This window comes from Tursiops truncatus, chromosome 18, assembly GCF_011762595.2.
Source record: "Tursiops truncatus isolate mTurTru1 chromosome 18, mTurTru1.mat.Y, whole genome shotgun sequence".
Classification (NCBI taxonomy): Eukaryota; Metazoa; Chordata; class Mammalia; order Artiodactyla; family Delphinidae; genus Tursiops; species Tursiops truncatus.
Genome location: NC_047051.1, coordinates 45,809,991 through 45,834,885, shown reverse-complemented (window position 1 = coordinate 45,834,885; position 24,895 = coordinate 45,809,991). Strand labels below are relative to the sequence as shown.

The following is a 24,895-nucleotide window of genomic DNA, read 5'->3' as shown; positions in this document are numbered from 1 at the left end:
AAGGAAATATTTTTCATTTCTCCCCCAATTTTTTTGGACACGGGGAGAGGCTGACAAAAGGGAGGATGAAGAGGGAAGGAATAAATGGAGATAAATGTATACGTGTAAGCCGGTATCAATAGTGTGCTGGAGCTGGCTTGTCCTGACTCTCAAGATCTAATAATTAAAATTTCAGGAATTCTGTGTATCAGTTATCAAACAAAGCCAATATTAAAATTATGTAAACTTAAATAAACTATATTAAAAATAAAGGTAATAAAAACTCAAAATCATCATTTGCTAATTGTTTTAGTACATTTACCAACATCTATGCTCTTGAGGTTAATTATGTCTTTTGTGTCTGTGTGGTAGAATGCCTACATATAATGGTGTACTGCTACATTTCTTTCCCCATTCAGCGATGTCACATCACTAACTTGAAATTGGCCGTGGTTGGAATATTTACACTATGGACAGCAGCAATCACTAAAACTCATACTCCTCCCACAGTCAGAGGGCCTGTTGTTAATTTACCAGCACACCACTGGCCAGTACACTCAAATGGAGATACAGCATTTGGATAAATGTGTTTCCTCTTTCATTCTGGATATAAAATTAATCAAGCCTAATACAGTAAGTAATACAGTATTTTCCCCTCCCGTCTCCATGTTTTGGAGGTAACTCAGAACATTTTCTTCATATTTTGCTATACCTATGACAAAGAACTAACTTCCTTGACTAAACTACCTACGAAAACATGAAGACAAGATGTTGAAAAAAGGAGGGGGGGAGGGGGAACAGAGATGATACAGACAATTCCCAGAAAAAAAGGAATATAAAAGACCCACAAACTCATGAAGCAAAGTATAAGTTCACTGAGAATGAAAGAGATACAAATCCAAATAACAAGATAAATTTTTAAAGTAATAAGATTAGCACAAATTAAGAAGTTTGATAATAGCCAATATTGCAGATATGAGAAAACAGGCAGTATCATAACGTTGCCGGGAGAATAAATTGGTACAACCTTTTGGGAAAACAATATGGCAAAATCTACCAAAAGCTGAAAGCACAAACCCTCTGACTTAGCAAGTTCACAAAGATATACGTACAAGTGTGTTCACTGCAGCATTACTTGTGATAGAAAAAACACTGAACACAACCTACACATCTGTCAATAGGGGCTGGATTAGGCTATGATACATTCATACAATGGAATACTATGTATGCTGTTTACTAATAACTGGTACGTGCTGATAATCAAAAAAAAATTCTAAGAAATTATTAAGCAAAAAAGTAAGAGGCAAAACAGTATAAAAATGATGATCCTACTTATGTGCAAATATTTAAAGGACATGTGCTATTATCACACATGTGATCACACGAATCTGAAAGTGTACGCAAGAAATTTTACAGTAATTACTTTTAAGGAGTGAGACAGGGAACAAAAGGCTCTTCATTTTCATTTTATATTTTTTCTTTGCAGTTTGTTTTTGTTTTTATTATGTGCATATATCTACTGTATTTCACATGCATATGTATGAATTTAATTTGTTGCTGATACAGTAACTTCTGCTACATTGGCCCTAATCTTCACTCTGAATTCATTTTCTTAAGTTTTCTCCTGAATTTCCCTTTAAAATTAAGTCGAGAATTCGAAAGAGAAAGCATACTTCCCAAAATGTTGGGAAATGGGAAAGAGTCTGAGAATATTCAACTGGGGAGGAATCAAGTGACTGGATTAGAATTAAAATTTTGAAGTTATCAGATGGATTAAGAAGTAGATAACATTTGTCAGGAGTAAAGCATATGAAACGATTTCCTAAGAAATAGGCTATATCTGAAATATGGGGGCTAGCACATCACTGGATCTCTGAACATGCCATAGCTGAAGTCTTTTGGGGTGCAGAAGATCCAAGTGCAGCTAAGGAATAGAGGGGGCTAGTGAGAGAAAAAGGAAAAACAAAAAATGCTACCATGACATGAAGACTTTTGAGCAAATATCTAGATAGACATCGTTTATACTCTAAGAGTTCAGCAAACAAAGAAAGCAAGAAGTGAAAAACTAACTTCATTAGTTTTATTAAAAAAAAAACAACCTACCTTTGGGATATACTTTTTCTATTTATCAGTACATTATATTTCATGAAATATATTCTATGTCTTAAAAATTCGAAGAACTAACAAGAACAAAAGATAAAACCGTTACTGAGGCCAATCTAGACTTCCAAGGCTTGAAAATATTCAACTTGCTCTATGTAAACTCCAACTTGAAACAATGGTTTGTGCTCATCCAAGGCACAAGGAAGGCCGTGAGAATGAAAAGATGAACAAGCACAATAATGGCCAAATAAGAATTCAGTCTGGGGGAGAAAAGCACTCAACCGGTCATTACAATGAGAGGCGCTGGAACAGCTCAAAAACACTCGTCTTAGGGGAGCTCTGAGAGGGACTGGGGACGGGTAGGTTGGTGTGGGAGTTGGGACAGGAAAGGATCTGAAGGAAGTCTTCCTCTCTTAGAGGTGCTGTGCACGCAGAATCGATGCTTAACTAGCTTCGTGATCAGTAACAGTTTTAAGTTACCTCTTCAATGGCTTTTTGTCTTTTGTCTTCCACATCTTTATCTATTCTATACAGAGATAAAGAAGAAAAATAACCATGCCATTACTTCAGCAGATTGAACATTTAAAATAATAACCTTTCAAAGAAATCGTTTCTTTCCCCGTTGGAAACTGGCAAATGTTAAGCTCATTTTAAAAGAAAAATTGGGACCTTATCACATTTCATAAATGACAGTATTTAGATATTCATTCAGCCTTGTGCTGTTAGGCCTACCTCCCCCCTTTCCATTCACAGTTGGAATGGAATAATATTTCCTTTTAAAAGGCTTACATTGATACAATTTTTAAATTACTATTAACAATGTAAAGAAAGTAATTTGAATAAACTTTGCCCTTTAATCACCACAAATTAAGAAGTATGTCACTCCAAAGAAATCTAAAAATTGTCCAAATTCTTTTTCTTCAATTATAGCAAGTTTATCATAGTCGTAATTTTAGAATCAACTCTTACTCTGAAATAAAAGGAAAAAAAACTATCATCCTTACAGTTCTAAATAAACAGGCAAAATTATTAATTCTGAAATGAAATATCAACAATATAAAATTTGAAATATAAAATATAAAACTTTGTCCAAACAAATTCTTTTTTTCCCACTTTGATACATTATGCAATTATAGCACCCCAAATTTATCAGCTGTAAGTTTTAATATAAATTGTCGGGTCTCAAGCACAAGGCATATACTTGCCAAGGACTCAGCAGTTAGCCTTGTAGGACCACTTCTTCTTTTTTTTTTTTTTGGCCAAGCCGCCGTGCAGTTTGTGGGATCTTAGTTCCCTGACCAGGGATTGAACCTGGGCCCTCAGCAGTGAAAGCATGGAGTACTAACCACTGGACCACCAGGGAATTCCCAGGGCCCACTTCTTTAATCTGTTCCCAGAAAGAATACTTGCTTACCATCAATAAGTTGGTAAGACACTTTTTTCTCTCCAAATTTTTTCATGTATAACTTGCAGCTTAACAAAGCTTATAATAATGTACGTGTATTAGAAATTAAAATCAAGTGGATCTCTCAAATAAGGGAATTGTGAGAAAATAGACTACAATGATAATCCACATATCTCAGCTTGAACAGCCATTCTGAGAGTACTAACTCAGTTCTCTCCATCTTATTGTCGACATAAACAGGTCAAAATGACAGGGCATAACAATAACAGCGTACAGTATTAGTAAGCTCTGATCTAGCAATACCTCATTCAGAAACTTTCTGCTGCTTCATCAGAGGGCTTTAACAACCTGAAATATTCAAGTGATGGCTAGAAGCAGTGAAAATCAGTTTGGCCAAATACTGGAGAGCCTGATCATGGAAGGTTCTAAGGAGTCATATAGGGCAGGGTATCCTGACCAGCATGATGCATGCAGGGTCCAGTATTACAGGTATGCCCTGAACGGACCCTTGGTGGCCAAGGCAGAGAGGAGCTTTCAGGACTGTTCACCTCCTGTATGGACAGACTCATTTGTTTACACCAGGATGATTTGCAGTTCTCATTTTTATGTGTAGCATGGCATGAAAAAGGTGGAAAGCACTGAAATAGGGAACTTGGGTTAGAGACGAAGAGACACTGGAAGCCTTTGCTTATTTCTAAGAAGGAATCAACATGTTTTAAGAGTATACTCACTATCCTCGGTAGAAGCCATAACCATTCACTGAATTACATGAGGAAGTTAAATTAAATCAGCGTCTTTCCCCCCTTCTACGTTACAGGTCTATCTACTGAAATACACCAAGGTTCTTTTCACAAACCTGCTCAAACAATACAGGATTTACTAGTAAGTAAAGAAATGCTGTGTCACAACTTTGTTGACTACAGGGCAGGAAGAACCTCCTGTACTGCTTCAGTGCCTCACAGTGTTCAACGCATCTCTCTTGACGGTCCATGGTTCAATATACTGAAGAGAGGAGGCGAAGTATAGCACACAGTTTGTGTGAAACAAAAAATTCGTCTCATTCGTGACACATTTGCTTTCAGATATTCTTTTCACCTATTCTCTCAAAGGTATTATCTAGTGTTAAGTTAAAATCTTTCATGCTCTATCCCCATTCTAGTCCCTTGCTATAGCACTTTGGATGTGCATTAATTAATTATGAGGGGATGGTCATCAAGCTACCAAGCCAAAAGAGGAAGGGGTAGAAAAGCCAGACAAATATTTGCAAGAGCATCTCAATATGTGTACATCTTTGTGTGATTAAATTCTAGTTAAAGGGAAAAGAATTATTCATTATCTTAGACCGATAACACATGTACCTTAGTACCAAAAATTAAAAGCTGATCATATCAGGATTTGATTATTTCAAATATAAAAAAAAATCAAACTATAAAACTGACATCAACAAAAGAGTCCCTCAAACTATTACTGACTACTGCTATCTGTAATTTGTAATTACAGATGACTGCAGTTGGTAATCAAAAAGTATGCATGTTCCCCCAAAGAAGTGTATGGTCTCACTACATTAGGCATCATTAAGTAACAGGAGTCTAAGACACACTAGTACTTGGAAATCTATACAACACATCAACAAAAGCATTAGTTAGGGCTGCTCTGACTACTAGGCTGATAATGTAAATCAGATCCCCAAGAGTCAAAGCTCTGTTGATAATGGATACTCTTCCATTCAATGTGTCTTAACTTGGTAAAGGGACTTTCAGCTTCCCTAAATGTAGGTGGTAATAAAACAGCATTTTACTCTATCCCATACCACCAAAAAGGAAAACAAAACAAAAATTCAATGGCAGAAGTCATAATCATGTACAAAGATACAGATTTCAAAATGACCTTCCTTCTACCAAGTGCTGGGGAAGCAAAGGTGTCACATAAGTAGCAGAGGGAGGAAACTGTCTCTAAAAGAAAAGGACTCCTACCCAGATCTGGAACTGTTAGCAAGGGGGTCTTGCTGGATGTAGTTCTTTGAGCTCACTGTTTATTTAGATAAGATAAATCTGCATCATAATTTTTCCTCCCTGATTTCTTTACAAATAAAAATATTCAACCTTGGAATTTCCTATCTCTCTTCACTTGAAAGTACGTTATTACACTTAGGTGCGAAAAAGGAAAACTTACCGAGAACGACTTAAGTATAAAGCTTGACGATGAATGTCTTCTGGGTCTATTTCTACAGGATTTATTACGGCTAGTTGATCAATAGACCATCTAAATTCCCCTGGAGTCTTAACAAAAGAAAGCGATCTTATGAGTAAAAGTATACTAAAATAGTTCATCAAAATGCTGACTTCAAATGTCAGCTTCAAAAATTAGTGTGAATGGTTATAATATAAAAATATCTTACAGCTCATATTTTAAAATTTGACTTTACTACTAAATTAAATGGCAAATGGTAACCAAATCACACTAAATCAACTGACTTGACTGTATCTCTTTAAAATATCCAAGTCTTCCCTCTGGGTGATTGTTTAAATTACATAATAATAGAAAAATCACAGAGTATTAAAGGTATAGAAATTGCACAATTAACACTCATCAGTGATGCAACATGATCAAGTAAAACTAAAAATCTCTTAGAGTTATCAAGTCTTTATTTTCACCAAGAATGAACTGAAATTAAACAAAGTCCTAACTACAGAAGTGCCTGCAAAAGCTCATAAAATAGGTGATCCTCAAAATAATTATGAGTGGTAAGCAGTGCTGCTTTTCTATATTCAACTACCCAATAAACCAAAAAACTTATCCAAATCCTAATCTGTAAATTCAGAATATATTTTTGAAAAATCAGGCCTAAAAACCCAAGATGTCATGCATTCTTGCTTTGAGGATTAAGTTGCAGTCATTCTGTTAGTTTTATTAAGACTAACTAATACTATTCAATTTAAAATCATGAAGTCAGATAATGACTCAATATAAAGTGTATCACTGTAAAACTTTCCTCTAGTGCATAACTAGCTTCATGCTGATATGAATGTGTAGCTAGCATCAACAGCCACCCAGTTTAGTTTCCTAGATAATTTACTAAGTTAAAAGATCAGACTTCAAAAGAACTTCTCCACTGTAGCCAATAACAGTAAAAATAAGCTAAAGAGATGAAGCCTTCCCTAATCTCCTAAAGAGCACGTTCTCTTCCATATCATCCTTGTGTTATAGCACATAACATATTCTCTTGAAGTTGCCAGTTTAGTGTGTCTATCCCATTAGAGGTTGACTTCTTTTTAAACAATCTGCAAGCTAATAATGAATGGGTGACAAAAATCCAAAAGAATATTAGTAATTTACGACATGTGAAAATTAAATGAAATTCAAATTTCACTGTCCATAAATAAAGCTTTATTGGAACACAGTCACATTTATTGTTTACATACTACCAATGGCCGCTTCTACAATACAAGACAGAGGTGACTAGTTGTAACAGCAACCTGATGAGTTGCAAAGCCTGAAATATTTACTATCTGGCCCTTGACAGAAAAAGTCTGCTGACCCCTGGATGAGAGTATAAGCTCTTTGAGAATTTGTGTTTTATGACCCTGACTTGTTCAAGGTATAACCTCTATAGCTAAGAACTGTACCTGACAAATAGCACTCAAATAATGTTTGTTGAATACCGGAGAATAATTAGATGACGTAGTTTCTTATCATGGATTAGTACACATATCATCAACCATAGTAACTAGCACCACTCACAGCTGTAGGAAGCTAACATGCTATCTATTGAATAAAATAAAAAGAAATGCTAACTAAAAAAAAATCGGGCTAAGTTATTTTTACCCCAACCACTACATTATAATGAACATTACAATTAAAAAGAACATTCCAGATATGTATGTTCCATGATAAATTTCCCACTTGTCTTGTAAAGAAAGATAATTACATTTAAAGTTGTTTGGAAACACTAGTCAAGAATAACTTACTGGTAATTTTGTCGATTTAAAAACAGAAGGACTGGAGACAGTTTGTTCGTGGAGATTAGTGTAATCACCAGGACTTTCAAAAGGATTTAAAACAGGAATTCTTCCTGGAGTTTCAGGTGTTATTTGCATTTTTGATTCTCTGACATCTCCCATAGCACAGAGAGAAAACTAAAAAGAAATCAGAAGTATGTATAATAAAAGTACAAAATTCCCTAGACATTCATTTTGACAACTAAAATGTATTCAACAAACATACATTTCACAAAAAGAATTAAAACCTAAGCCTCCTGGGTTTTTTTTATAAGCTTACACAAACGTGATCCTCTGAATAACCTGGAAAGCTAGAGAGGGAAAGTATTAGTGATATAATTTTGCAGGAGAATTAACAAGTTCAGAGAAGTTAAGTGGCTTGTAAGCTGCAGTCCACCAAAGGTGAATGAGTTCAGGTCCGTCTTCAAGACAACTAAATGTTCCAATAGGCACAAAACCTTTTTCCACTAAAGAATTTATACCTACAGTTTTTAATTCATTATCTCAAGTCTCTACACACTTTGAACATAATTCGGATAGCCCAGCAATTCCCTAACAAACTGCAGTTACTAAACAATTATGAATAGCGAGCAAACAAGAGACCAGGAAGTCTCTGGTCTCTCTGTGCACGGGTGCCTTTCTTGCACATTAGCCCCCGTCGGCAAAGAATGACTGATTAGGGCTAGGAAATTAACCGCTTTGGGTTGCCTCTTCTCAAACACCCTTAGCGAAAGGCTAAGACCCCCAGGATAGAAGGAGAGACTGCATTATTTCCCGTCAAGGGGGGCTACAACTAGAGAAAAAGAACCCACTCCTTGGAAGGCTGACGTTGCAGCTGGCCTCCTCAGGTGAAGAACAGAAGAGGACACTCACGCCGGTGTCATCCCCAATCTTACTCGATCACTCTTTCTTGGCGACCCCTCTTCCGCACCTACTCCCTGGCAGCTTCCACTCATCCCGAGGCGAGCGTGCAGGCCGGTCCGGAGCCGGGCTACGTGAGCTCTCCAATTCGAGACAGGAGGAAAGGCCAGGAACTACAAAGAACATACCTAGTGGTGTGTACAAATAGGAAGCCCCCCAAAGCGACTCCAGGGCGCTTCCGAGATGCCAGTCCAGCTCCCACGACAGGCACAGACTCTTTAACTCCCCGCTTCCGCGCTTAGGCCAACCAGAGCACGGGCCTTGCGCGCGACTGGCCAATCGCGTCTCACCGCTGTCCGCGAACCAGCCAATCGCATCGAGGCCGCGTAGTAAATTCGAATGACAACTCCTCGCTTCGCATTCCTCCCGGAGTAACCAGGCTCCAAATTCAAATCAACGCAGCCTCGCGCTGGAGAGGCGAGCCAGGGGCGGAGCCTGCCCGGCGTGAGCTGGGGACGCGCAGTGTGATTGCCCAGGAGAAAGGAAGGCGCTCCACTTCCGGGTCAGGCCCTTCGCTCGCCCCCCCTAGGCCTCCGCCATGGCGAGTAGCAGCGGCGCCGGGGCGGCGGCGGCGAATCTGAATGCGGTGAGGGAAACCATGGACGGTGAGTTCCCGTATCTCCCCCTTTACCTTGCCTCGGTTCCCCAGAGCCCAGGCCCTCGGGCGGGGGTGGGCCCACAAGGACTTCTGATCCACCTCTTGCCTAGATCGGCATCTTTGGAGATCCTCCCAAGGGACCCGCCAGGGCTGCAGGGCTGATGGCCCCATCCTTTGAGAGTCGTCTCTTCGCTCCTGTGTAGTTCGTCGCGAGTATGTCGTTGCGGACCCACGTCAGCCCCGCGAGCGCTCCGCCCCTCCCGCGGCAAACCCCGTGCGCCGCGCACATCCCGCGCCCTCTCCCCGCTGTACGCCCACCTCCCCGCGTCCTTCCTCCAGCGCGCTCATTCCACGCCCCCCTCCCGCGCAGGGTCCCCGCGTCCCCCCTTTGGTATCGGCCTCGCGCTCCCCTCCACCCCGCGCCGCAGCCAGTGCCCTGGGCGCCTCGAAAGCGCCCCAGACTGCAGTCCCTTTGCGGACAGTGGCCTCGAGTGTTTGGTCACCGCCACGGCCTTTGTCTCTAGCACTTAAGCAGACGCGTTTCAAATAGCCGGTGGAGGAGCAAATTGTCCCTTCATCAAAATTGCCCAGTTTCGTCTTGGAGCAGGTGATGCTGGTGTCCGGGGGGCTGTGGGCGTATTTATCCGTTTCGGAGCTTGGAGCACGCGGGTAAGGCGTACCCGCAAGTAGTAGGGGAAAAAAAGCGTCTTGGAGTTATCCTCTCTCTTTCTCCTCTCTTATGCCGGCCCTGCCACTTTATACGCCTGGTGGTGGGCTTGGACAAGCTACTTAAACGTCTTTGAGCTCGCTTCTTTTTATTATGTAAAACACGTTTACTACCTCCCAGGGTTGTAAATATTTAAATAAGATAACCAGGTAAAAACATCTCGAAGGTGACCATTAAAAGATACTTCTTGTGTTATTTTTGTGTATAAGACGTCATCCCACTTGCAGACGCTTTCGTTTTCCCCATTTTATTTGCATCCACCTCTATATGAGTGTTTGATAGATGGTAAACATTGGTGTTTGCACTTTCCAGGGGATACCCACATCGGCCTCTATCTCTGTCAAAACATGGAATTCTCACTAAGCAGCGTCAGCCTTCATGTCGTGTCTTTGTCTCCACCGTAGGCTCCACTTCCTTTTAGAGCCCCTCCTTATGGACTTGAATTAATTTATTTTTGGCTGTGTCCGGTCTTTCGTTGCAGCGCCCGGGCTTCTCTAGCTGTGGTTCACGGGCTCCAGAGCGCGCAGGCTCAGTAGTTGCCGTGCAGCATGTGGGATGTTAGTTCCCCAAACAGGGATCAAACCTGCGTTCCCTGCATTGCAAGACGGATTCTTAACCACTGGACCACCAGGGAAGTCCCCTTATGGGGACTTCTGATAAAGCTTCTGGCTTTTTCTGCCCTGGAAAAAAGCCTTTTCAAAGAATTATTTTTATTATTAGAGCCTTTGCGTCTAATATTTTACTTACCAAGTATCTGCTTTGCCCTTTTTATGAAAAATAGAATTTTGTTAATATCATATTCAGCCTGTTTTCCCATCCTTCTAGATGTATCACAGCTTATTAGTTTTATTTTGTAAGTGGATATAGGTACATAGAAACTATATGTGTACAACATTATTGTCTTTTATCTTTGCTTGGAAGCCAGTGTGGTTTCTGAACAGGAAGGAGCATGTATGCCGGGATTTCTAGTCAATTTTCTTACGTTAGCTGTGCATAGGTTCCTTAATTATACGGCCACGGGATTCCATTTGAATAGAAAACTCTCATTTTCTCTCTGGTGGAACTCCTGTTATAGAAATGAGAACTGATCATTTGTATTGGTTACATCATCAGGATTTTCACTGAGAGAACTTTGTGTAAAATAAAGATTATAGAGAGTGTAAGAACATGAAAAAGTGAAGAAAGACCAGGATTTTTTTTTTTTAAACCAACATTGACGGAGAGAATGTGAATTAAAGAACACTGCTTCTCTACATGCAGTTTGCCCACAAACCAGAAGGTAAAAAAGAAAGGCCCCAGGTTGACAGTGGCTCACATCTGTTAAATGTGGCAGTTAGATCCTGTCGTGTCCATTGGAACTCCAGACTTACAGAAAATCACTGCTATCATGCCATAATTGGGTCCAAAGCAATCATTTCACATAAAAAAGTGAAGTTTAATTATTGCAAAGTTAATGAAAATATTTTCCATGCTGCCTGTAACGATTGAGGCACAGTGGGAAACATAGTGCACGTGCTATTAATAATTGACCATACACTGAACTGAAAAAGTCCTAAATGCAGTCATTTCATAAACCCACCTTCCTCCACTCTCGTTCTCAGACATAGAACTTTAAATTGCCCAAGGGACTGGGCTGACCTACTCAAAAACCATTATTATTTGAAATTCTGTTAATGTGGGGTTTCACCTGTATTCAAATCTATCTGTGAGAGCCAATCAGAAGTGTTCAAAACTTTTTGGGTCTGACTGCCCTCCTTCAAGATCTAGTATATTTCTCCTCATCCTCTTCTACCTGCCTCCCATCAGTATTAGAGCCAGCTAAGTGATTTAATATTTTAATTGATGTCAGATGATTTGCAGGGGTTGTAGAATTCGGCTATGAATATTTGTAATTTTATTGTGAAATGAAAGGATTTTGATAAAGGTACTTTAGACAGGAGAGCGGTGGACTTTATTTATCTGCACAGATCACTCTGAAAGGAAGCTGATTGATCCTGGCCCTGATTTAGTATAGGGTCTATTGCATAAAGGCCTCCACTCTCTCTTAGATCCTCAACATTCTCTTCCTGCATTTTCTTTTTAAAATATCAGGCTCTTTCAATTACCTTTCTCCCTCCTCCAATGTACTTAATTGCCCCTTTTGCTTTTCAGCATTTTGAAATTTTAGATACTCTGTTGATAGCTTCATACTAATTCTTATTTTCTTGAAGTTCTAGAGTTTTCCTTATGCCTCTAATTTTTTTACTACTAGTAATTACGTTTTTTGGCAACTGTGACTCAGATGTACCTCTTCCCTGCTAGAGGCTTCGATGTAATACAATTGTTCCTCAGTATTTTCAGGGGAATTTGTTCCAGGACCCCACACACCCACCTAATACCATAGTCTGTGGATGCTCAAGTCCATCATATAAAATGGAAGAATATTTGAATATAACCTCCATACATCCTCTTGTATACTTTAAATCCTCTCTCAGTTATTTATAATTCCTAATGAATGTGAATGCTATGAAAACAGTTGCCTGCACATTCATGGCAAATTCAAGGTTTGCTTTTGGGAACTTTCTGGAATATTTTTCCCCAAATATTTTCAATCCACAGTTGCTTGAATGCAGTGTGGAACCCATGGATACGGAAGACCATCTGTTCTACTTTATGTAGCAGATAGTAAACTAGCAAAAGGAGTGAAGAGAGTCCACGGTGTACAGGGCAGTGTCAGTGAAGCAAACGTATAGCCCATGCTTCCACCATCAATCCCGTTGCTCATGTGAGACCTCCCCTTCCTCCGCCTCTTCACTAATCTTTTTCAATTCTTCACTTATCTTAGATTTGACCACTTGTCTTAAACTCTCCCATCCATGCCGCCCACCAGTCTTTTCTCCATAATTGCAATAACTTAGCTGGACTCCCTCTCCACACGTGTTCTACCCCCTTCCAGGATCCATTCTATGTTTTGCAGCCAAAATCTTTAAAAAATGAAAATCTCATCTTGTCACACTCCTGTTTTATGTCTTCTAATAGCCTCCCAAAGTTCTCAAACCTTTAATAGGGCCTTAGTGGATTTTCATGTCTGCCTCATCTTGTATTTTACACGTATTCAGCCCCCTTAATTACACAGCCTTCACATGAGCCTTTCAATCTGTGAATTTACCAAGGTCTCCCCAGCGTAAGACCTCGTGCAGAGTCTGTCTTCTTGGCTCCCAGTCTTTGCCCATCCTCCTGCCTCTGCATTAGTCAGGTTGATTTCTAGTCATCCTTGAAGTCTAAGCTTACTTGTAACTTCTTCAGACAAGTCTTTCCTAAGTTGTGTCCTTCACAGCTAAGTAAGATGCCTTGTAATTTGTTTTGGAAGTATGCTGTCCTTTTCCGTCATTTTACTTGTCATAACTGGAATCAGTTGTTGTTTTAACGTATGGCTCTTTTAGACTGTACTGTCCATGAGAACTGGGACCATATCTGTTTTGTCCACAACTACATTTCTAGCAGTAGCATAGTAGGCACAAAATACATACAGGTACCAATTATACAGTAGACACTACAGAAATATTTATTGACTGATGACAGACAGTATGTGAAGTTAGGATGTAATGATCAAAGTGACTTTTAAAAGAAAGCTTAACGGAAGAAATACTAGTACTGAGATGGCCCTGAAAGACAACGTGGAGTTGTATGCAGGGAAGAGAAAAGCATGAACAAAGGCATGAAGTCAGGAGTAATAAAAATATAAATAAAGTATAAAATATTTATAAAAATATAAATAAAACTATAGCATTTATAGATGAGGGTCTACCGTGAGGAGAAAACTGGAGAGAGAGGAGAATTTGAGAGAGAACTGGAGAGATGATGACACAGTTGGAAGAGAGTCAGAATGTGGGTTGTAGTTGTCTGTTGCCCTGTAACAAACCACCCCAAACTCGGGGGCCTAAAACCACAACAGTTACTTTTCTCTCACAGTCCTGGGTGTTGCCCAAGCTCATCTAGATCAGGGGTCTCCAACCCCCGGGCCGTGGACCGCTCCCCGTCCGTGGCCTGTTAGGAACCGGGCCGCACAGCAGGAGGGGAGCGGCGGGCGAGCAAGTGAAGCTCCACCTGCTGCTCCCCATCACTCGCTTTAACGCCTGACCATCCCCCCACCCCCCAGTGGAAAAATCGTCTTCCACAAAACCGGCCCCTGGTGCCAGAAAGGTTAGGTTCAGGACCGCTGCTCTAGGTGGTTCTCCCTGAGAGTGTCTTGTGCATTGCCATCAGACAATGCTGAGTCTGGAGTCATCTCAGAGCTTACTCACATACCTGCTGGTTGATGCTCCTGTTAGCTGGGCTCTAAGCAGGGGTTGCTGTCTGGAACATGTGGGTTTCTTCACACTTGGAGGCTGGTTCCAAGGAGGAGTGTCTCAAGAAAGAGCCTGGAGAGAGCTCTGTTGCCTTTTTAACCCAGCCTCTGAAGTCGTGCAGTGCCACTCTAGGGAATGCCATCTTCCATGAGCCCTGAGCTCTGTTTGCCGAGAATGCAAGGCCCTGACTGCTCTCTCCTCCTGCTGTTTCTCTGGTTGTGTTGACAGTGAGTAGCAATGAGGGATGAAGTAACATCTACCTCCAGATAAAAAGCAGACTTGCTGCGGGCTTATTGTAAAAGTTGGGATTCCCCAAGCTCAGTGTTCTTCAGCTGTGAATCTGGTCTGTCAATAATAATGTATTCCCTCACAAGGTCAGAGGAGAAAAGCTGCCTGGTCATTTCAGTGTTTGATGAAAAGTTATCAATAAGACTCAAATTTTTTTTTTCTGATTTTAAAGTCTTAGCCAAAGAACACTGTACATTTTTAACATGATAAAATATAGCTGCACGAAACCAGCACCATCCTTAACATTAATGTTGCGTGCATTTTAAATAAAATTGAAAATACCTGCTTTCAGTACCTTTTTAAAATATTGATATGAAAATTTGCGAATAGCACAGGATAGGGGAAAAAAGACTATCAAAAAGGACATGAGGGCTTCCCTGGTGGCGCAGTGGTTGAGAGTCCGCCTGCCGATGTAGGGGACACAGGTTCGTGCCCCAGTCCGGGAAGATCCCACATGCCGCGGAGCGGCTGGGCCTGTGAGCCATGGCCGCTGAGCCTGCGCATCCGGAGCCTGTGCTCCGCAATGGGAGAGGCCACAACAGTGAGAGGCCCATGTACCGCAAACAAACAAACAAAAAGGACATGAAACTGTTATTTGTAGGTCAAATGATTATCTGAGTAGCAAACAAAAGAGAATCAACAGAAAAACTGTTAGAAGCTTCATTAGATTTGTTAAGGTGGCTGGCTACAAAATAAAAATAAGTAATGTCCTAGAGTATTGGCACTAACCACTCAGAATATGCATGAGTGAGGTGGAAATCCATTTATGAAAACAATCCAAACAAAAAATTAAAGAAATTGATCATTCACTATCAAAATCAATGATGATTGAGCACTTGCTGCAACTTTCTGCTCCAAGCATATAAAAATGACAGGAAATAACATTGAAATAACAATGGTCAGCATAACCATGTTCAAAAATGAGAAAAGGAAGTCTCCATTGATTAGAAAGAGAGAGGTTCCCCCCAAAGAACGGAGCAGATGGGAACCATAGCAGGGGGTTGGGAATGAAACCGGGGGAAGGATGCTGCCCTGCCTGAGTGAAGCCGGGGGCCCAAATTGTGCCATCTGCCAGGCCAGGGATTGAGAAGCATCATCCATGTGTCTTATGGGTCTGGAGTCAGGATGCTTCCAGAGAGCTGAAGCCAGTGTGAGACCACCCATCCAAGAACAGCCAAGGATGTCCAAGAAAAAGCTGTGGAAGATGAGCTTTCCGCCAAAAGTCACAGAGCACCTAAGGTAGATGAAAAACAAAACTAAACAACTAACATGAAAATGAAAAAAAGGGGAAAGTGAGAGAAAGTAGTAGTAACAGCTGACCCTTTTATTGAGCACTGTCATATGCCAAACATATGTGCGTCCTTCAATCCTCACAGCCGTCCTATAAAGTAAGTACTATCGTTATCCCCATTTTCTAGAATAATGAAAGAAAGGCACAGAGCAGTTATCTTGCCTAGTAAGTAATGAAAGTGGAAAATGAACCCAGGTTGTCTGCCTCTGGAGAGCACACTCTTAACCACTCTCTTTTGCTGCTTGTTTCTGTGTGAAGCAGAAAACAGAAATCTCAAAAATGGCTAAAGATAAAAACATATAGCCTCCAGTAGGTAAAGGCAGAAACAACAGCCACAAAATAAGGAGTGGTTATAAATAAGCGTTTAGCTGTGAAACCAGAACATGTGATTATGGGGGGAAATTAGAAATCTTAAAATAGAGTTATTGAAATAAATTCAGCAGATAACATGAATAACAGCCTGAATACAACTGAAAAGCAAAGTATGTTGGAATATCAAAACTGAAGAAATGAAAACGGAAAGGGCTGTCAGCTTCCAGCCAAGATAGAGTAACAGGGACTGGATTTACCTTCCTACCTGAAACAACCAACAGAATCCCGGCAAGACATGCAGAACAATGGTTTTCAAGACACTGGACATCAGGCAAGGAAGGACAGTGATTCCTGAGAGGCAGGAGACAAACGAAGTGAGCCAGATAGCTGCCTCAGCTTCCTACCTTCAGAGTTTTCAGGCCACAGTGCAGTGGGGGGAGGGGAGTAACTCAGGCAGAAGCCAGGGGGCACCCTGAGTTGAGCAGCAGCTTAGGGTCCAGGGAGACCAAGGCAGGTAGAGTTTTCAGGACAGAGTACCTGAGAGGAAAGATCCTGCGCCCAGAGAGAATTCTGGAGATCCGCAGAGGGGTCTCCCTCAAGTATTCAGCATAGCATTGATCACATGTGCAAGGAAAGTACCCAGAAAGCTGGGAAAAGAGCCATTTGAAAGGATTAAAGGGAGCAGTACATTATGCTCCACAGAACTGGGAATAGAGCCTGTGTCTACCAGCCAGAGTGGAAAACTTCATAATTCACAAGACATTGTGTGGTATTAATTAGCCCTATGCTAAATGGGACTCTGGTCCTGACTAATGAATCTTAGAGGATCCCAAAGGATCAAACTGTTTATAACCGTATCTCATTACAAAGCTTGAGAATATGTATAGAAATACAGAAATATCCAGCACCCACCAAGGTAAAATTCACAATGTCCGGCATCCAATCAAAAATTATTAGGTGTACAAAACAGAAGAATATGACCCATGATGAGGAGGAAATTTTAATCTGTTGAAACAGACCCACAGTTGACACAGATGTTAGGATTAGCAGATGAAGACATTAGAACGGTACTCCATGTGTTCAAAAAGTTAAGTAGAGGAATGGAAGATAAAGGTTTTTTAAAAGACTCAAATTGAACTAGAGATGAAAATGAATGTAAGGTATGAAAAAGTGGGAATGGCCCGTATCATGAACATCATGAATATTGTAAAAGTTTTCAGAAGGACTTAGACTTAAGTTAATGGATGGCTTAATGTTATTAACGTGTTCATTCATCCCAAAATAATGTGTTTTCATACAATTCAAATCAGAATCTAAATGGTATTTTACTGACTGAGCAGTTCCACTTCTAGGAATTTATTCTGATAAAATTAAGTTACTATGTGCAGATACTTATTACAATATTATTTTAATGGGGGAAACATGAGACCATCTAACAAAATAGCAGAGTGGTTAAGTAATGTATAATGTTTCCATAAAATGGAATGTAACATGACTAATTAAATTACATTGTAAAAGAATACTAAAAAGTGGACAAATGTTCAGAATAATCTTGATTATGATATATGAATTTTAGATAGATATTAAATGAGTGGTAGAATGTAAACCAAGATGTAGAAAGCAGTTTTGTGGAGGGAGGATGTAAATTTATTTTTAAGTTTCTAGAGCTAGGTAAGGGGAAGACAATATTACATGCCAGTTTCCAAATCTAGGGATGCTATGCTAGTTCTCTGGTATTATGCAGTATTACATGAATTAAAAACAGAAGTATTAATGTGCATGTTTTAAAATATTATAAGATTTTGTTTTTAAAATTTTCTGTCTTTTTACAGTTCTGCTTGAGATTTCAAGAATTTTGAATACTGGATTAGATATGGAAACTCTGTCTATATGTGTACGACTCTGTGAGCAAGGAATTAACCCAGAAGCTTTATCATCAGTTATTAAGGAACTTCGCAAGGCCGCTGAAGCATTAAAGGTAGAGATTTGTATATTAACTCTCTAAGTAAAGATGCTTTTGTTTAGAAAATGATTAATGATGAAGTTATGTGAAAGATTCTAAACATGATTAAGCTAGCATCTATCATCATCAGGAGAAATTCTGACGGCCAGGAGCTTTGTAGCATATGTTCAGATCACAAAATTTGCTGCTATCTGGACCATGTTGCATTTTCTTAGAAGTTTCCAGTTGTGTTTAGAATTCTCCTTGTATTGTGGGTAATAGTGTCTACCCCCAAAAAGATATGCTTAAGTCCACCACCTGTGACTATGACCTTATTTGGAAACAGTGTATCTGTAGGTATAATCAAATTGAGATGAAATCATAATGGATTAAAGACCAATGTTCTTATAAAGACAAGGGAAATTTGGACACATATATACAAAGCGCACACCATGTGAAGACACAGACACAAGGGAGAATGCCAGGTGATAACAGAGGCAGAGATTGGAGTGATGGCGTCTACAAGCCAAGGAAGGCCAAGGATTGTTGGCAGCCACCAGAAGCTAAGAGGCAAGGAAGGGTGCTCTGCTGGAGCCTTCAGAGAGAGAATGGCCGTGCTGACACCTTGATTTTGGACTTCTGCCTCCAGAACTATGAGAGAATACTTTTCTGTTGTTTTAAGCCACCCAGTTGGTGGTACTTTGTTATGGCAGCCCTAAAAATCTAATACAGATTCACTATTGGGGAGTGGGGTGCTACTGTAAGAAATAGCTAAAAATGTGGAAGTGGCTTTGGAATTGGGTAATGGATAGAGATTGGCAAGTTTTAAGATGCATGATAGAAAAAGCGTAGATTGCCTTGAAGACACTGTTGTAGGTGACTGTAGGTGTTATAGGTGATTCTGGTGAGAGCTCAGAAAGAAGAGAGAAGAACTTCAGTCATCTCAGAGAATACATATATCACTATGAACAGAATCTTGCTAGAATATGAACATGAAAGGTGCTTCTGGTGAGGTCTCAGATGGAAATGAGGAACATTAGTTATTGGACACTGGAGGGGAAGGCCATCCTCGGTATAAAGAGCACTTGGCTGAATTATGTTCTGCTGTTGAAAGGAAAACAAAACTTGTAAGCAATAACTTGGATGTTTGCTGGGGAAATTTCCAAAGTATGGAGGCCCGTGTACCGCAAAAAAAAAAAAAGAGGGGAGAGTGGCTCAGAGGCCAGGAACTGCTGAGGCCAGTGGGCTGGACTGCCAACATGGACCCAGAGGACCACTGTTTTTCAAATTCACATTCACCACCTTTTTTTACTTTTTTTTTTTTTTTTTTTGTGGTATGCGGACCTCTCACTGTTGTGGCCTCTCCCGTTGCGGAGCACAGGCTCCGCACGCGCAGGCTCAGCAGCCATGGCTCATGGGCCCAGCTGCTCTGTGGCATGTGGGATCTTCCCAGACCGGGGCACGAACCCGTGTCCCCTGCATCGGCAGGCAGACTCTCAACCACTGCGCCACCAGGGAAGCCCCACATTCACCACCTTTTAATTGCTGAGACTGGAAACAGGAAAAGCATTGTGTTCCCTCTCTTGCTTGCACACACTATGATTTTAAAATCTCACGATTTTTATTTCCATGTTTATGTAGCACTCACTCACCATGAATACTGAAACTTCAAGTCAGTCCCTCTTAAACCTTGTCCAAGGACAAAATGGCTTCTCTCTACCCTTCTTTCCTTTGAGGATGTAGGCGTATAAAACCTGTAGCTTACCCATCTCAGATTAACTTACTCTCCAATAAGTTCCAATAATTTGGGTCATTGGTTTTGTGCTTTTTAAAACTTTTTCATTATTAAATCTGGCACAAAAAGGTAAACAAGACACATTTACAGAGCAAAAATTTATCGTAAAGAGAATACCTATACAATTCTCATTGCCAGCACCCTAAAAGTTCCCTTATGCTCCCCCATCACTAACCTCTCTTTCCCACTACCCACTCAGTAACTACTGTCCTGATTTTTATGGTAGATACTTTCTTTTAACAATTTTACTGACTAAGCATGGATCTCTAAACACCAGTTTCATTTTGTAAAATTTTTGAACTTGATATAAATGGAATCTTGCAGCACAGTTCTTTTTTTAAGTGTAAAATTTATATAGATTTTAGTATATTCACAGAGTTGTACAGCCATCACAATTAATTGTAGAACATTTTAATCACCCCCAAAAGAAACCTTACACCCATTAGCAGTCATTCTCCATTCTCCCTTTCTCTCAGCCCCTAGGAAGCATTAATCCATTTTGTCTCTATGGCTTTGTCTATTCCACACATTTCATATAACTTGTGACCTTTTGTCTCTGGCTTCTCTCACTTAGCATAATGTTTTCAAGATCCGTCCATGTCATAGCATGTATCAGTACTTTATTTCTTTTTATTGTCAAATAATATTCCATTGTATGGATATACCACATTTTATCCATTCATCAGTTGATTGGCATTTGGGTTGTTCCCACTTTTTGGCTATTATGAACAATGCCAGCACAGTTTTTTTTACTGGGTTATTTCGTTTGACATTATGTTTATGAGGTTCATTTCTGTTGAGTATAGCTGGAGTGCATTCCCTTTCACTGTAATAACCATGTTTCTTTGTACAAATATACTATAACTTATTTATCCTTCCTACTATGAATGGATATTAGGTTGCTTCCAGTCGGGAGCCATTACAAATGTGCTGCTGTTAGCTTAGTTCTCCATGTCTCCTGTTGCATGTATGTGAGCATTTCTGTTGAGTGGGTATCTAGAAGTAAAATTGCTGGATCATAGCTTATGTGTATCTTCCACTTGAAGAGGTAATGTCAAACTTTACTAAAGTAGTTGTATGAATTTATATCCCCACCAGCAGCATATGAATTTCCCTTGCTTCACATCTTTGCCAACACTTATTATTGTGAGTCTTTTTAATTTTAGTTGTTCTGGTAGGTGTTTATGAATTTGTCATTTTATTGGCATTTCTCTGAGTACCAGTGAGATTGAATGCATTTTCACATGTTTTTTGGCCATTTTCTTTTGTGAGATATTTTTTCGTGTAGCTTGCCCATTTTCCTGGGTTGTCTGTCCTTTTCTTTGTGGGTAGTCTTTCTTTAAATATTTTTGAAATAAACCTTTTGTCAGATATACATGTAAGGTTTCTGATTTTTTTAATCAAAAATTTTAAATAATTATAAAAACTCTTCAGATTTTCTGTATTTTAACTCACGACTGTTGCTTTCATATGACAGAAGAATAACTGAATAATACAATAGGAATAGCTAATATTTATGAGTACTTTTCCTTTTGCCAAACAGTGCACTAAAGGCTTTCCTTGCATTGTTTCCTCTATAATCACAACAGGGATGTGTATTACAGCTAGTAGTAGTTTACCGCTAAGGAACCTGAAGCTATGGTGACTAACTTACTTCTCTCAGGACTTACAAGTGGTTGAGTTGGGAGTTGAACTCAGACCCTCTGACATCAGAGTTGTTAACTCTTAAGTTTCTACCTACAGTAAGTTCTAAAAAATATCTGAGCCTGCTATTTAAGAAAGGATGAAAATGGTGATTAGAACTGGGTCAGTGGACTATAGCCCGGGAACATTCCCTGGCTTAGTGTTGTCTCATAACCCTGTTGATAAAAATAAAGGGTATCATAGCCTTTCATCAGTACATTTCTGAAATTCCAGTGGAAGAGGATTTATTTAATATACATCTTCCACAACTATAAGAATTTTTGTTCACCTATGCTGGAGTTTGAAAGAGAATAAGGAAGCAGCATAGGAAGAGATTTTTGTATGTAATGCAATTTGAATGCTACTGTTAGCCTAGCAATCAGTTCAAAAGGTAGTTCAAAGAATGTACTGCAAAAAGTGAAAACCAATGCATTATCCTGATAAAAGTTCTTTGGTATATGTGGGGGAGGAGTTGTTTGTTAATAACAGTGCAGTATTGACAAATTTATTTCCATGGTGTCTCTTTTTCCATGGTTTTATTATAATGAATCATACTTTCTTGTTCTAGGCTGCTGAAAATATGACAAGCTGACTTTCTGAAGAAATCCTGGTGAGATATGTCAAGCTCTGCAAGAGGATTGAAGATGGCATTGTAGTTAAGAATGTACAATGAAATCACTGCATGTAGCAATGTGGAAACATTGTCCTTTTTAAAAGAATTATAAAACCATAGCTTTATAAATCAGTGAAAGTGGCTTATGGAGAAAACTATCAGTTGTGTTTACACCACATCTTTTTTTTTTTTAACAGTTCTAATGCTTTGGCACTGCTGTGTTCATATTTATGTGTTCCTTATTTATAGCTCGGATAGCTTTAATTTTCTAAGCAGTCTGTCTATCAGATGTGCACATCTGCTGTGCCTGGTTGAAGTATAGTGGAACCCTTCAGTAGTAATGTTGTAGTTATGACTTGTTGACATTTCCATTATAAACTTTAATTTTGAATTGTTTATGCAAAACAACTGTGGATTTATGTTGTATTAGGCTGGAAGTTGACAATTTCAGCTACCAGTTGTGGATTTTGACTTAGATTCATTATGCATATCAGAATCTTGTTTTTTATAAGAGCGTGGAAAAACATTTGTTGTAAACTGCTCTTTAACAAAGAATATTTAGTTTTTTAAAACATAAAGTTTGACTGGCAGTTAATATTGTGAAGCAGATCATATTTGTATTGATTGAAAAATGAAACTTAGAAACTTAGATTTTAAAAGTAATGACAGTGCTTAGTTTACTATTATTTATCATTTGAATCATTTAAATTTAGTGAGAATATTAATAGAGAATATTAATTCTTATTAATAAATAAATATTTTTCTTTCTAATTTTTATACTCTGTAAATCACGGCCTTAAAAATAATAATGCATAATGAAACAATTCCAACATGAAAAGTCTTTTTTACTTTTGTTACATAAAAATAATTTGAGTGCTTACTTAATATACCTTGAGTGGTTATCTAGTTAATCACTAAATAGATGGTGTCACTCAACAAATAATGTTAATTATTTTCTGAAGGAATAAAGGTTTCCAGTCATTAAACAAAAACCAAATAATCAAGGGTTCTGTATCAGGAATTCTAAATATGCCTTTCTAAGATCATTTTTATGTGTCATTATTTTTACCCTGAAAGTTTTAACTAATTGAAGTGATGGTTCAAAATAAATTTTAGAAAACTTAGGATAGCATGGATTCTGTTCCTATAACAGAATCTCAGTGGAATATTTTTCCCAAGACTAATACAAATTTAATCTGATTTTTTAAGACTTTGTTAGCTTCCATTTAAATGGTAGTATAGGGTCTTACCTGGAAATCCCGTCCAGTGGTTAAGACTCCACCTTCCGATGTAGGCGGGGCAAGTTTGATCTCTGGTCAGGGAACTAAGATCCCACATGCTGCGGGGTGCAGCCAAAATTTTTTTTAAAAACTGTTAGTACAAGCATATACTCTTTGGTAGCATTTTTTGTTCTTCAGGCAAACCAAAGTGATTTTAATAAGGCTTAATAATATTTAATGGCAACCTTCTGTTCTATTTTAAAAATCTAGTCTTTTGACCACTTTGACTTTTTAAATACATGACATCTTTACCAAGTGCACTGAAGGTCTATTATAGGGAGAACTGGTTGGGAGACAATAAAAGTTTTGATTGTAAGTCATTCATTTAATTAAAAAGCATTGCCAATACTGCATGTTGTTATTTATATACAATCAGAAAAAGGACATTCTTGTCAAGTTCCAAAATTTGTATATACTTTTAGGTCATAAGAGTTAATAGTTTTATTTATGACTTTGTAGATTATGTTATTTATGTGTGAAACAAAGCAGGAAAATATATTGAGAAGGAGTTAAGTTTATAGAGGGCTTTCTTAATGTGTTACATTTCTTAAATGTAAACATATATTTCTAATGCGTACTTAAGTAATGTTTAAGGAAACCAAAGTAATGCATTGTTGTGCACGTTGGCAGTGTCAAAAATAAAACCATTTTGGTGGTATCGGCATGTACTTCTGATTTAAAATACGCTTCTATGAATTCAACTTGTGTTTCTATAGGTATTTGGTAAATATTTAGATGCTTATTTGTTATGTGTGATTGAAGACTGTTTAAAGGTAGGCTTTATAATTTACAATTTCAAATCAGTCTTGAGGCGGTAAAATGGAGTACTTTTCCCTGGTAATGAAAGCATGTAGCTATAACATTTCCCCGGGCTTGAAAACAAAGTTGGCATTTCAAATACGTGAGATTATATTTTTCTATATTTCAAATAAGAACTTTACATAGTGGACATTATGAAATTTACATACATGTTTCAAACATGCTATATATTTTTAAACTTAAATTAATTAAAATTAAAAGTTTAGTTTCTCACACTAACCACATTTTTTATTGTAGTACAATATACACAACATAAATTTTTCCATTTTGACCATTGTAAATTATACAGTTCAGTGACATTAAGAACATTCACTTTAATACCTTCCTCAACAATAGAGCCAAAATCTTTTTAGACATGGTTTAAGTGACAGTTGGGATCTCTGTTAGGAAACTTTGGGGTGAATTGTGTTTCCCCAAATCTGTACGTTGAAACCCTAACCTCCATACTTCAGAGTGTGACGTATTTGGAGGTAGGGCCTTTAAAGAGGTGATTAAGTTAAAAAGAGGTCTTTAGGGTGAGAACTAATCCAAGTTGACTACAACCCTTACAAGAACAGGAAATTTGGACACACAGAGAGACACAACGGGGGGTGCATGCACCCAGAAGAAACCATGTGAGGACACATCAAGGAGACGGCCATCTACAACCCAAGGAAAGGGGCTTCAGAAGAAAACAAGCTGCCCAGGAACCTGGTCTGGGACTTCAGCCTCCAGAACTGTGAGAAAATAAATGTCTGTTGTTTAAGCCACCCAGTCTGTAGTTTGTGATGGCAACTGTAACAAACTAATAAAGGAACAAATATTTATAAAGTG

The 24,895-nt window shown here is 38.9% G+C and overlaps 2 protein-coding genes across 7 annotated transcripts in view; one reads left to right on the top strand and one right to left on the bottom strand.

Moving 5' to 3' along the window:
• The window catches only part of BORA (BORA aurora kinase A activator), a 24,477-nt gene extending 15,265 nt beyond the window's left edge, over positions 1 to 9,212 (bottom strand). Inside the window, exons 1-4 of one of the 5 annotated variants that reach the window (XM_019921114.3) lie at positions 9,038 to 9,212; positions 7,456 to 7,623; positions 5,660 to 5,766; positions 2,563 to 2,608 (exon numbers count right to left, since the gene is read on the bottom strand). In XM_019921114.3, coding sequence (XP_019776673.1) covers positions 2,563 to 2,608; positions 5,660 to 5,766; positions 7,456 to 7,623; positions 9,038 to 9,175 — 459 coding nt within the window. In that variant the 5' untranslated portion in view covers positions 9,176 to 9,212. The other 4 variants (XM_019921116.3, XM_019921115.2, XM_019921117.2 and 1 more) reach the window with 4 other exon arrangements.
• On the top strand, positions 8,821 to 24,895 carry MZT1 (mitotic spindle organizing protein 1). 2 transcript variants are annotated; one of them, XM_073795294.1, is made up of 4 exons: positions 8,821 to 9,011; positions 17,783 to 17,928; positions 21,939 to 21,980; positions 24,635 to 24,895. In XM_073795294.1, the coding sequence occupies exons 1-3, from the start codon at positions 8,945 to 8,947 to the stop codon at positions 21,960 to 21,962; spliced, it is 237 nt and encodes a 78-aa protein (XP_073651395.1). In that variant the 5' UTR covers positions 8,821 to 8,944; the 3' UTR covers positions 21,963 to 21,980; positions 24,635 to 24,895. The 2 variants fall into 2 exon arrangements, with proteins under 2 accessions (XP_073651395.1, XP_004324403.1); XM_004324355.4 differs by having other exon boundaries at positions 8,848 to 9,011; positions 21,939 to 24,895.